This window comes from Capricornis sumatraensis, chromosome 1 (genome assembly GCF_032405125.1).
Source record: "Capricornis sumatraensis isolate serow.1 chromosome 1, serow.2, whole genome shotgun sequence".
NCBI lineage: Eukaryota > Metazoa > Chordata > Mammalia > Artiodactyla > Bovidae > Capricornis > Capricornis sumatraensis.
This window is the reverse complement of record NC_091069.1, coordinates 116,784,022-116,797,557: the sequence shown is the minus strand read 5'-3', so window position 1 is coordinate 116,797,557 and position 13,536 is coordinate 116,784,022. Positions and strand designations below refer to the sequence as shown.

General features: G+C 38.0%; 1 protein-coding gene across 6 annotated transcripts in view; it reads right to left on the bottom strand.

Moving 5' to 3' along the window:
- Positions 1-13,536, bottom strand: part of APP (amyloid beta precursor protein) — a 312,912-nt gene that overhangs the window by 170,619 nt on the left and 128,757 nt on the right. For all 6 annotated transcript variants that reach the window (XM_068970376.1, XM_068970377.1, XM_068970383.1 and 3 more), the window contains exons 4-5: positions 11,336-11,448; positions 8,734-8,927 (exon numbers count right to left, since the gene is read on the bottom strand). In XM_068970376.1, coding sequence (XP_068826477.1) covers positions 8,734-8,927; positions 11,336-11,448 — 307 coding nt within the window. The remainder of the gene's footprint in view (positions 1-8,733; positions 8,928-11,335; positions 11,449-13,536) is intronic.

The following is a 13,536-nucleotide window of genomic DNA, read 5'->3' as shown; positions in this document are numbered from 1 at the left end:
AAGCAGGGTGAGAATATATAGCCTTGATGTACTCCTTTTCCTATTTGGAACCAGTCTGTTGTTCCATGTCCAGTTCTAACTGTTGCTTCCTGACCTGCATATAGGTTTCTCAGGAGGCAGGTCAGGTGGTCTGGTATTCCCATCTCCTTCAGAATTTTCCACAGTTTATTGTGATCCACACAGTCAAAGGCTTTGGCATAGTCAATAAAACAGAAATAGATGTTTTTCTGGAACTCTCTTGCTTTTTCAATGATCCAGCGGATGTTGGCAATTTGACCTCTGGTTCCTCTGCCTTTTTTGAAACCAGCTTGAACATCTGGAAGTTCATGGTTCACATATTGCTGAAGCCTGGCTTGGAGAATTTTGAGCATTACTTTACTAGCGTCTGAGATGAGTGCACTACAATAAAGGTGCTGTTTATAAATATTCCTATTGCCTCAGTATTTTTTTCCCCAGTATTTCTGGCTTTAGAGATTTCTGATGCAATTTCACTTAATTCTTGCATATATGGAATGATATTCGTTGGTAGTTTTTGTTTTAAAGGCCAGTTAGCTTAACCTTGAGTTATCAGTTATGTCTTTGTGTGTGTTTAACATGAATGCCAATTCAATTTAACTCAAATATTTACTGAGTACCTGGCTTGTAGAAAATTAGGTCAAGTATTTAATAAAATCACATAGGCCTCATAATCAATGCAATCTCTTGAATAAACAGGGTAGGATATTATCCCTACCTGAACATAATTTTTACATTTTAAGTTTCATTTTGAGCAGTTCTATCCACATCTAAGGGTCCATATTTCTGATTTTCATACTTTCTTAAAATATTTTTTAAATGGAATGAAACTCATTCTATGTTGTGATTACCATATCAATCAACTGGAGTTTTTTGATATCTAAGCTTTTTTCCACAATCTTTCTATTTTTTTCTCATCCCAGGAATTATTTCATCATTACTCATCAATTACTTCAACTGTGCTAAAAAGACCAAATAATAAGAAAATTAAAAAATAAGGGAATTGCCTAGAAAGATGATGCAATAGGGTAATTATCAGAGTTTTATTACTTTGTTCCCAAAATGTTGCATCATCTTTCAAGAGACAATGAAAGAAGTCTAGGGACTTTCACTGCATGCAAGTGAAAATAAAAAATTCTCATTTTCCACAGTGGCAAATAAGAGAAAATTGAAAGGAGACATGTTACAGTTATTAAATCAGAAGATGACTGAAATTGATTGCATAAGCAAAACCTCAGACCATGACTCTTCTGATGATGATGGTCTAGATGAATTTTCTCAAGCCCCAAAACTGCAAAGTGAGCAATGCATTTCTAAGAATAAAAAGAAAATATGGTATTCTCATTCAGTTAGTCATTCTACAGGAAGGATGACATCATTCAGCATTTTGCAACAAAAACAGAAACTATTGCTAAAATTGTTAAAACCATGTGGTAGTATTCCTTGTGTGTGCAACAAATTTTTATGATGTTTATACAACAGAACCAGTTCAGAAGTAGACAAATACCAAATGCATGAGTATCTTAGAAGCAATGAGAAGAACCAACATAAAATGTGTAAAATAAGGACTAGATTAATGCTGTTCATGAGTGTTTATAAATCCAAACTTGAAAATATTTTCTAATTTATAAAATAGAAGATAGCACTGCTTGTTCTTCAACAAAATTATGAACTCTTAAACTGAAAAGTATTGATTTTTTAACAATTCAGTTCAGTTCAGTCACTCATTCGTGACCGACTCTTTGCGACCCCATGAATCGCAGCACACCAGGTCTCCCTGTTCATCACCATCTCACGGAGTTCGCTCAGACTCACGTCCATTGAGTCAGTGATACCATCCAGCCATCTCATCCTCTGTGGTCCCCTTCTCCTCCTGCCCCCAATCCCTCCCAGCATCAGAGTCTTTTCCAATGAGTCAACTCTTCGCATGAGGTGGCCAAAGTACTGGAGTTTCAGTTTTAGCATCATTCCTTCCAAAGAAATCCCAGGGTTGATCTCCTTCAGAATGGACTGGTTGTATCTCCTTGCAGTCCAAGGGATTCTCAAGAGTCTTCTCCAACACCACAGTTCAAAAGCATCAATTCTTTGGCGCTCAGCCTTCCTCACAGTCCAACTCTCACATCCATACATGACCACAGGAAAAACCAGAGCCTTGACTAGATGGACCTTAGTCGATTACCAAGTGAAAATGCAGGTGCAACAAAACGACTAGGAAGTACGAGGTCAGAACCGAGCAGAGACGAATTTGGATCCTGGAATCAGTATTCATAAGATGGTTATAGTTTGGGTTCATGCCTGGCAGCTGATTAGCTGCTACTTTTTTTCAAAAGATAGTGCTCATTTCAGAAATCCTTACCTTCAAAACCAGGAAGAGATGAAACAAAAATCTAGCTTAACTATACTGCAGTTTTAATTCAAACTAAGATATTCACTATGTTAATTCTTACTAAAATTTCTAAATGAAGTTATTGCTCATTATCCTTTTAATTTTTGTGAATCGTTTGTAAAATAATTTTAAAACAAAAATTATATTAGTATAAAGAGCCCGCTGCGCCCAGAGAGTCACTGACGCGGGCCTGGCTTTTCCAGCGCAGTGCACGGCGAGGTGATCACTAGAACTGATTCAGTGAGTTCCATAAGGTATTGTGTGTTTCATGTGCACACACATGCATGTTCACCATCCCCTGCCCCTCCCGACATAACCGAGGAAACCACCCTGAGCCACCAATTACAGCCTCAAGGAAGGACATGGTAAGTTGCACGCACATGCAATCTCTCATCTAGCTTTATCATAATGGGTCTTTTTTCAATCAAAAGAAAAAAATATCATCTAATTATCCAGGAAGATATATGAGGTTACCTGTCAGCATGTTCTCACTAATGCCTGCAACTCTCAACATATGAAGCTATGTCTTTTGATTCTATTTTGAAAAAAATGTAAGGAAATAGCCCTGAGAGGCAAAGGCCATTATCAAAGAATTAGAGGATCTTCCTTTAAGGTTTTTGCTCTACTGAACTCTTCAACCCCTGTGAAGTATGTGGTTTCTAGTCAGATTCTGCTGTTCCAGATGGGAGAATCTCCAGGTACTCACTCTCAAGGTTAGACTGGATATGTGACTGGTCTTACATGTGAGTTTTTCAAGGGAATTTTCTCATGGCAAAATTCTTACCCAAGGAGGCTGGAGTCTATACACTATTAACATAAGTAAGCTGCATTACTGATCACATAACTAGGTATTCTGAGGTCACCTGAGAACTCAGTCAGTATGTGCTAAGTCACTTCAGTTGTGTCCCACTCTTTGTAACCCTATGGACTGTAGCTACCAGGCTCCTCTGTCCATGGGATTCTCCAGGCAAGAATACTGGAGTGAGATGCCATGCCCTCTTCCAGGTGATCTTGCCAACCCCGGGACTGAATCCCAGTCTCTTGCGTCTCCTACACTGGCAGGAGACCTTTTTACCACTAGCTCACCTGGGAAACTCTAATTACAACACCAGAGAAATAAACACTGACTTACTTACAAATAAATTTTGGGAACAGTAACTGATTTGTTTCTACTCAATCTTTGAAAAGACTTACCTCTTTTTCAAATGAGGTCATAAAACAGAGCTTATCCCATAAAGAATGTTTCCCTAAATGCCTCATTAGCAATAGGATAACATTCATCTTCCAAAACAAATCTCACTACCTACCAATCAACAAAGTGCATTAAGCTGTGGATCAAATTTTATTCTGGAGGAGCAGAGTTCTTTTTTCTTTTTCCCTTTTCAAGAACTGTCATATAGTGTCTCCTAAGGACTTGTCAAGCAGGATATGTGAAATTCTTATTGTGACTTGTTATGGAAGCAGGCAGCCACCAGCTGGCAGGCCCCCAGCTTGTGTGGGGGTCAGTGATGTAATATCTCTCTCGTTTTGCCCACTAGCTTTGCCAGAAGAGAATGAAGGCATACGTGCCTGCAGGGCTCACAGAAAAACACGTTCAAAAATGAAGTGAGGCAAGTGACCTGATATCTTAATTCTATTAGGGTCTAACAAATTCCTTTGTTCTTTTTGCAGTTTCAATTTGTCTTTTTTTTCTTTCTTTTTTTAAAAAAATTTATTTTGAAAAGTGAAATGTAGTTGATTTACAATGTTTCATTAGTTTCTAGTGTACAGCAAAGTAATGCAACTATAAATATATTTATTCTTTTTTGTATCCTTTTTCGTTATAGGTATTGAATATCCTATAATGATATATTGACTATCACAAAATATTGAATATCATTCCCTGTGCTATACAGTAGGACCTTGTTGTTTGCCTATTTTATATAGAGTTGTTTGTATCAGCTAATCTCAAATTCCTTATCTCTCTCGCCCCTCTTTACCTTTGGTAGTCATTGGTTTGTTTTCTATGTCTGTTTTTCTTTTGTAAATAAGTTTATTTGTAACATATTTTAGATTCCACATATGAGTGATATTCTGTCTTTAATTTCACTTATTATGATAATCTCTGGGTCCATCTATGTTGCTCCAAATGGCATTATTTCATTCTTTCTTAATAAATGAGTAATATCCCATTAGGGGCTTTCCTGGTGGCTCAGATGGTAATGAATCCACCTGCAGTGCAGGAGATCTGAGTTCGATCCCTGGGTTAGAAAGATCCCCTGGAGATGGGCATGGCAACCCACTCCAGTATTCTTGCCTGGAGAATTCCACGGACAGAGGAGCCTGGTGGGCTACAGTTCATGAGGTTGCAAAGAGTAGAACATGACTGAGTAACTAAGCACACAATATTCCATTTTGTGTGTGTGTGTGTGTGTGTGTGTGTGTGGAGGAGGGCATGGCAACACACTCCAGTATTCTTGCCTAGAGAATCCCACGGACAGAGGAGCCCAGTGTCCATAGGGTTGCAAAGAATCAGACATGACCTAGCGACTTACCACAGCACATACCTATACACACACACACACACACACACACACACACCATCTTTATCCATTCATCTGTCAATAGACACTTAGGTGGCGTCCATGTCTTGGCTATCGTAAATAGTGCTGCAGTGGGCACTGCTGGAGTTCATGCATCTTTCTGAATTAGAGCTTTCTCCAGATATGTGCCTAGGAATAGGATTGCTGGATCATATACAGTGCATGCTAAATCGCTTCAGTTGTGTCCAACCCTTGTGCAACCCTATGGACCATACCCACCAGCCTCCTCTATCCATGGGATTGTCCAGGCAAGAATACTGGAGTGGGTTGCCATGCCCTTCTCCAAGGGATCTTCCTGACCCAGTGATTGAACCCATGTCTCTTACGTCTCCTGCACTGGAAGGTGGGTTCTTTTCCACTAGTGCCACCTGGGAAGGACCAGTCAGTTATACATGGACATATATTCACTCCTTTTCAGATTCTTATCCCATATAGGTCAATACCAAGTATAGAGTCCAGTGAGATTTCTTTCATGATTTTGTAAAACTTTTTGAGAAACAAATCATCAACCACATTGTTTACACTCATAGGGTTCCTTTCCAGTATGTCTCCTTTCATGAACTTTAAGGGATTAACGAGTACTTTCTCACACTCCTTACTTTTACAAGGTCAATCTCTAGTGTGTGTTACCATGTGGGCATGGTTTTTATTTTTAGTTTTTAAAGGAACTTCCATACTGTTTTCCCTAGTGGCTGCACCAATTTACATTCCCACCAACAAAAGGAGGATTTGCTTTTTATCATGCCTTCTCAAGCATTTATTATTTGTAGCCTTTTTAATGATGTTAGGTCATCAAATAGTGATGATTAGGGGTATCCAATAACATTAACATCCCAGCTGATGTTACAGCATGAATAAGAAATGGAATTAACTGGTGGGATTACACATCAACCTTAGAAAGCTCAGAAGCAGTTAAAGGGAGAAGTTAATTTTCCCCACATAGGGAGGACTGATGAAAATATCTTTACAAAATGTTAAGGGTATCAATAAATCCAGGGTACTCAAAGGAATATGTAAAAATCCTTACCCCCTGGGTCCATCCTGGCCAGAAAGAATAAAAAAAAGAAAAAAAAGAAGATAATGAACTAAAAGCCTGAATTGGGGAGGTGATTGTTATAAAGGAAGGGTGAAATCCCTAGAACCAGATTAGTATTTTAGGTCTAGGATCAGAAGATCATATTTAGAGAGTAATGTCAAACCTGGAAACCCTGTGGGCACAGCATTTCTTAGTGATGACAAGGTTCAAGGTATAACTGCTGCAGACAGCAGAATGGCATATAAATGCAGGGGATCAGGAAAGATCAAGCTCACATTTCAACTGAATGTCCACTGGGATGGTGATATTACGGAAAACCAAAATGGGTAAGATGACCATATGACCTACTTTTGTCTAAGTCCTTCAGTTACGACTGTGGTACTAGTGTCAAATCTAATTTAATACACTTTATAGTTGCTCCAGTAATAGATAATGCAATAAATTAAAAGAAAAAAAAAAAGCAGTGTTAAAAAACCAGTATACTAGTGTTCTGTAGTTTCGTGACTGTAACAAAGAAGACACACTGTAGTATCATAACCAGAGAGATGGGTATCGAAGTAGGTATAGTTACCTACTTTGACATAGGAAAATAATAAATAATGAGAGACTCATAATAAATAAATGAGACTCGAGGCCAGAAGGGCAAGCCCTGTGGATCTCTTTCCAGGACTAGTGAGATGGGATGTAGGAAAAGAACGGGCCACTGAAGAGGGTTTCCTAAGATAATGATGTTAGTAATGCTTTCAATTAGTTCAGTACGTCAGAAGGAGGGTAGGAGGAAAAGATCAACATACCTTGAAATCTATTCTCAGTAGATAGTATGTTTTATAAGACATTAAAAAAAAATGTGTTAAATGTGGAAGAGAGCCTGGCAAAAGTCTGTCACTCTCAGGAAAAGCACGAATACCCACTTTTAATTACAAAAAGTCCCTTGTGTATGAATGATCACGAATGGTGGGTCAACAACCTTGATACAGGGTTACAAGTACACAGCTGGCTCCATATGATTTTAAGAGCAGCCATGGAACTGTCTTGGTTTATTCACCATCATCTGAGTTGTTTACTAAGTACAGAGTCAATTCAGCAATGAGATGTGATCGATCATGCACGCAAAAAACCAGGAGAAAAGAAAATGGCTGAACACCCCCAAATTTCCTTTTTAATACTGACTGCTCTGACATCGGGTAGTAAGAGCCCTCACAACAACTTTTTGACAAATTCACCCTTAAGCCTTCAAACCCATATATGACTGAGGAAGAATATGAAAAAGCCATCAATAAGAACTAAGCAATCCAACTTTTAGACAAAGTAGCAATGAAATCCAAACCAATGGACATTTCTATACCTGGCACAGGGAACACAGGGGAGGGGGCCAACCATGGCCTAGAATGCAATGCTCAGAAGCTTTCCACTGACAAACCCTGTTCTCACTGATGCTTCCTGCCCTGGGAGAAGGAGTCCATACTATTTAACTTACATCTCTTAGAAACATACGGAAATAATGCAAGCACACAGCTCGCTTTCCTTTATTTCTTTCTCTTGTGGTTTAGAATTTGCTTGTTCTGCTACACTGAACTCAATTTTTCCAAATCATGTGAAAGAGGGAACACAAGAAACCTTAACTAACAAGAAGAGAGTTACGGTAACAATGGGTAAGATACCAAAAAGAAGCCTGCATTATTAACTGATAAAAATGACTATCAGGGATCCTCTGTGTACATAGATTCTTATATAGCTATAAATAGATATGTATTTTTGTAAAACTATTTTAAAACAACAAAATTCTGTGAAGCAATTATCCTTCAATCAAAAGAAAAACGTTAAAAATTCTAAAATATATTATTAAAAACCCTGTGCTTAATTACATAAAAGTCAGAAAACTTTACCTTAATCACTATAAGCCCTACAAGTCATATTTAATATTCTACTTGGAAATTTGTAACATTTGGGAACAGCTGAGAAAATACTGAAGGAAAAAGTGAAGTGTTACAACATCATCACCTTCGGGGATGTGAATGAACCAGATGGCCTTTCTAACTCAAAGATTCAGATTTTATAATTTTATGATCTGAATACAAATGATGCCTTCAATTAAAAATAAGAATCTACAAATTATGGGATTTAGATTCCAAAGAAAAGAGGTGGAAATATATTTATTAATAATCACAGAAACTAAAGTCAGTTAAAGAATTTTAGCAAACATTTATGATTGCCTCTGACCTCATTTATAAAGGACAAGATGACAAAGGCAAAAAAACCCACAAAAACAAAAACCCACACAAACAGAAACAAAATCCTTAACAAAAATTCAGATTTAGCCAATGACTGATTAAATAATCCCCAAATCCCTTCCCCAAATTTCTAAACTACAGACCGAAACAGAAGACCATGTCATTCACCCAGCTCTCAAGTCTCTGCAGAACTACCAGTGACCTATTATAACATTGTTGGAATTTTGATCCCAACTCGTGAGGCTAAAATAAAATAGTTACAATTAATTCAGTGATGGCTGATTAATTATACTAAAATTAAATGGTAGGCTATAACCAGAACAGAACTTTATGGTTAGACTTTATTCCATAAAAGCAAACTTCAATGGAAGTGGGAGAGATCAACGCAAATAAGAAATGGGAAGACATACATTTATAGAAGAAACAAAACTGCATGTGAGATGTTCTGGCGTCTAGGAGAGACGAAACACAAAGTCCACTTACCTCCCATCTGCGTAGTCTGTGTCTGCTCCACCCCACCAGACGTCTGAGTCATCCTCCTCTGCATCTGCTGAGTCAACATTGTCACTTTCCTCGGCCAGCGGGCAACATACGAATTCCACCCCTCTGAACTTGTCAATTCCACAGGGCAGCAACATGCCATAGTCATGCAAGTTGGTACTCTTCTCACTACAGGTCTATAAAAAGGTAAGGAGAAAACAATAAGTACTGGAGTAGTTGTGCTTCCTCTTAAGAAAATCCAATTATAGCAAGACACAGGACCAGCATATCAAGACCAATTTTACAGTGGAAAGAATCATTTGCTTTTTGAGTGGATTTGCAGTAGTTTCTTTAGCACAAGCTACTTTGGTACCCTTAATTTTTAACTTTGGCACTTATTTAATAGAGATAGGTTGTTACGGGGCTTCCCTGGTGGCTCAACAGCATATAATCTGTCTGCAATGCAGGAGACATGGGGTCAATCCCTGGGTCAGGAAGATCCTCTGGAGAAGGGAAAGGTTACCCACTTCAGTTTTCTTGCCTGGAGAATCCTACTTACAGAGGAGCCTGGTGGAGTACAGTCCATAGGGTCGCAAATGACTTAGAGACTAAACAATAACCTGTTGTTATACTATAGAAACGAATAAAAACAATAGGAGTAGAAACAAATTGGGAGCTAAGATGTAGAGGAAACCTCCACAGTGAACAGTTATCAGAAAATCAATTCTTTCCAGCCTCGTTAGCATATCAGTAAGTAGTGATGGTTCCACATATATATCCCCCCAACTCACTTCCACTTCCTTTATGGATGGAAGCTACTCTCACTTGGATCTAGCTCGTTCTAGAAACTGCAACTCTCTTGGCTCACTTCCAAAGTAACAGTCTTGGGAAAAGGAGAAATTATCCTCTGCTATGAATCAGAACTTAAAGTCATTAGAGATTTCTCCTTCAAATCCTTTCGCTTTCCTGGGATTTGTTCAGTTCCCACAAATCAAAATTAACATAAAACTTTGAAAGCACCCAGTGGTGACAGAGGAAAGATTAATAATTCAACATAATAAGTAAACAAGGAAATTTTACAGAGTGTACTTTGACCTCATAGGAATTAGACTTGTTTCTCAGTGGCAAGAAATTTTTTTAAACTCAAGAAGAAATGAAAAATGAGGTAGTCAGATGGGCGTCTGTGTGTGCTGAGCTGCTAAGTTATATCTGACTCTTTACAACCCCACGGACTGTAGCCCACCAGGCTCCTCTGTCCATGGAATTTTCCAGGCAAGAATACTGGAGAGGGTTGCCATTTCCTACTTCCAGGAGATCTTCCTGACCCAGGGATCAAACCCACATCTCCTGCATTGGCAGACTGATTCTTTACCACTGAGCCAGCCACCTGGGAAGCCCAATCAGATGGGTACTGGGCTTTAAATCATCTAGGTTGTTTTCTTAATATCAATTAGCTCTGAAACATTTTTATATAAAGACAATGTTGCTTACAACATATTACATTATAAAAGACAAAACTAATGCTGAATCTTAAGTGGGTTTTTTTCGCCTAACAGCTTTAAGGCTATGATACAATGGCTAAATGGAGCTAGATCAGGGTTTCTCAACCTCAGTACCATTGACATTTTGGGCCAGATCATTCTAGAGGGCAAGGGACACTTGCCCTGTTCACTGAAGAATGCTTAGCAGAACATTCTGGCCCCTGGCCACTAAATGCCAGTGGTATCACCCCTTGTCACACACACACACAAAAAAACTGTGACAACCAATAATATCTCTAGACATTGGCTCATGTCCTTGGGAAGGGATGTGGAGCAAAACTGACCTCATTTGAGAACCACTGAACTAAATCAAGGAACCTAATTCTGGGAGACTGATTTCATTACAAAGAAAAAAAAAAAGTATACAATTTATCAGAAAAAAACTTCATAATATATTAAAGGAACAAAGCAGTTTTAAAGGCAACAATATCAAAAAGTGACATTTTACGCTAACTGCTTTATATAAGTCTTATTGGCTTTGTTAAAAGCAGGGGGTTAGCAAAAGTCAGAACTGGTGCCATAGACTTACTCCCTGTGGAGAAATGATGGCATCAGCGTGACACACTGAACACAAAATTGATGGCAAAACTCAGATCTAACTGCAACTTTCACGCCGGTACTGGACAAGCTACTTCCTCCTCTACCACTGTATTCCCCAACGGATAACAGAGAAAAAAGTTAAAGTATAAAAACTTGGCACGTGCCAAATGAAAAGACACAAAATACAAAAATTTATAAAAAGGTGTGTTTCAAGGTTTATAGAGTATAAACTTATAGTTTCTAATTTATAAAACATGACATAGCATAACAAATCTAACTAAACATAAAATACTCATGGATAGCTTTCTAAAATGATAATAATAACTTATTGATAAACACAGCTGTTGTCTCAAGATATCCTCTTAAAATATTCATGGAGATTTTTATTTTTAACAGTAATAATAAAAAAAAAAAACACATTTATCAACAGACAGCTGTTGCCTCCAAACATCCTCTACAGTGTCACTGTGCATCATCCCTAGGAAACTGTCACTTGACAAGGAGGAATATGAAAGGGCTGGTACCTCTTTGGCCACGGTGTGCCAGTGAAGGTGGGTTTCACAGACATCCATTCTCTCCTGGTGTAAGAATTTGCACTTGTCGGGAACAAGGAGGGCATCGCTCACAAACTCACCAACTGCAAACAAAGAAAACAGCTTCATATCATTCCGTCTGCATCCCAGGGATCTTATCCCGGTGATGGTATCAAGGAAAGACAAGCTAAAAGAACTTCAGAGAAGTTATGCTGCTTTTAGAATGATGAAGTAGTCAAACCAGGAAGAAGTATCTTTAGAATTTTGAGTCCTGCTTCCGTAAACAGCCAAGTTCCTTGTCACATTACCTTGATGGTTAAATACTTTCTATGTGTTTAAAGTGAAATTTTAATTTATTGAACATGAATCTCTGTGAATTAATCACACAAAAAGCTGCCACTTAATTGCAACTAGGGTTAAAAAATTACAGATTGACTTCGCCAAGGTGATCATTTGAGAAGAATCCAAATAAATAAAGAATCCAAATAAAAATATGTTTCTTGGACATATTAATCTGAAACTAACAAAAAGTTAGCATTTTTCGACTTTCTAAATAAAGTCTATATATACACATATGTGTATTGTATGTTTATATACATAATACTAGAGAAGGAAATGGCAACCCACTCCAGTGTTCTTGCCTGGGAAATTCCATGGACAGAAGAGCCTGGTGGGCTACAGTTCATGGGGTCACAAACAGTTGGACACGACTTAGCAACTAAAACAACAAACAGCATACATAATACATTTGTGACCCCATGTACTATAGCCCACCAGGCTCCTCCGTCCATGGGATTCTCCAGGCAAGAATACTGGAGTGGGCTGCCATGCCCTCCTCCAAGGGATCTTCCCCACCTGGGAATGAACCCAAATCTCTTACATCCTCTGCACTGGCAAGTGGGTTCTTTACCACTAGTGCCACCTGGGAAGCCCATATACAGATAGTTTTCACAGAGTTTAATTCAATTAAATCATGAAAACTGTTCCTTAGACTTTTGCTAGAGTTTTTTTTTTTAATTGTATATCATGCAAATTATTTTAGTACTGCTGGTTCAGCTATAAAGATATTACCTGAAGTCCTATAAGAATTCACATTCTCATAAGTACTTTAAGTTGGATAATTACAACATAATGTGTAAGCTGTGGGCTTAATTTTTATTTGTTTTGTTCACTACAGTATCCCCAATTTCAGTATAGATTCTGCACACAGTAGGCAATAAATGTCTTGATGAATGAAGAAATTAAATGCTATAATAGAGATAAAGTGATGGATCAACATAGTGAACACATCTTCTTGGGGATACTGGGGATGATCTCAAAGTAGAAATAACAGTAGAAATGAGTCTAAATGGATGAACAGGAATGGGCCGTGTAGGAATGAATGCAATGTTAAGACAGTATCTATCTGGTTTAACATTCTACTCCTAATCCATGGTCTAGTTCTAGCAAACATGCCCATACTGCATGTATGGGTGGATGGATGAATGGATACATGGCAAAAGGAAACCTTCTGTGCAAAGAAAGAAAAAAAGACAAAGCCTATCTGTAGAAGAGGCAGAAGTCCACTATAGCTGCAACATAAGGTAGGTGGGGAAAAATGTCCAGAAATAAATAAAAGACTGGAGAAATATGGGGGACTCTAGTTTTAGAGTCTAAGGTTTTAAATCATTTGGATGTAACACAGGCCGCAGGACATTTTAAACAGTAATGACATGCTTATTTGATTCCCAGATAAACTCTTTAATCAAGTGAAAGATGGACTACTGTCAAAAGATGATGAGTAATCAAGGAGACCACCTAGTAAAGTACCATGATCCTTCACGCAAGACATGCAAGAACAGATTAAAACCAACAACTACAAATGAGCAAGGAATACAAGTTGTCCACACATCAGCAAAGAACCACTTTTTTACTTTCATAGTATGTTACATGAAATTTTATGAAATGATACATAATGAGATAAAGGTTCTAAGAAGGGGGAGAAAAAGCAACTTTTCAAACCCTTTAAACAAAAGTATTCCTTAAAACTATCTTTCTAAACATGCATTTAAATTTTAGTCTGTCTCTAGTTCAAACATGCATGATGCCTCATGAAATTTAAGTATTTATTTTAATAAATAATACTTAGGTAAAAGTCTAAGCAAATCACAGGGGATAAAGAGCCTTATCATTCCTCAGATCTCTGAAACAAT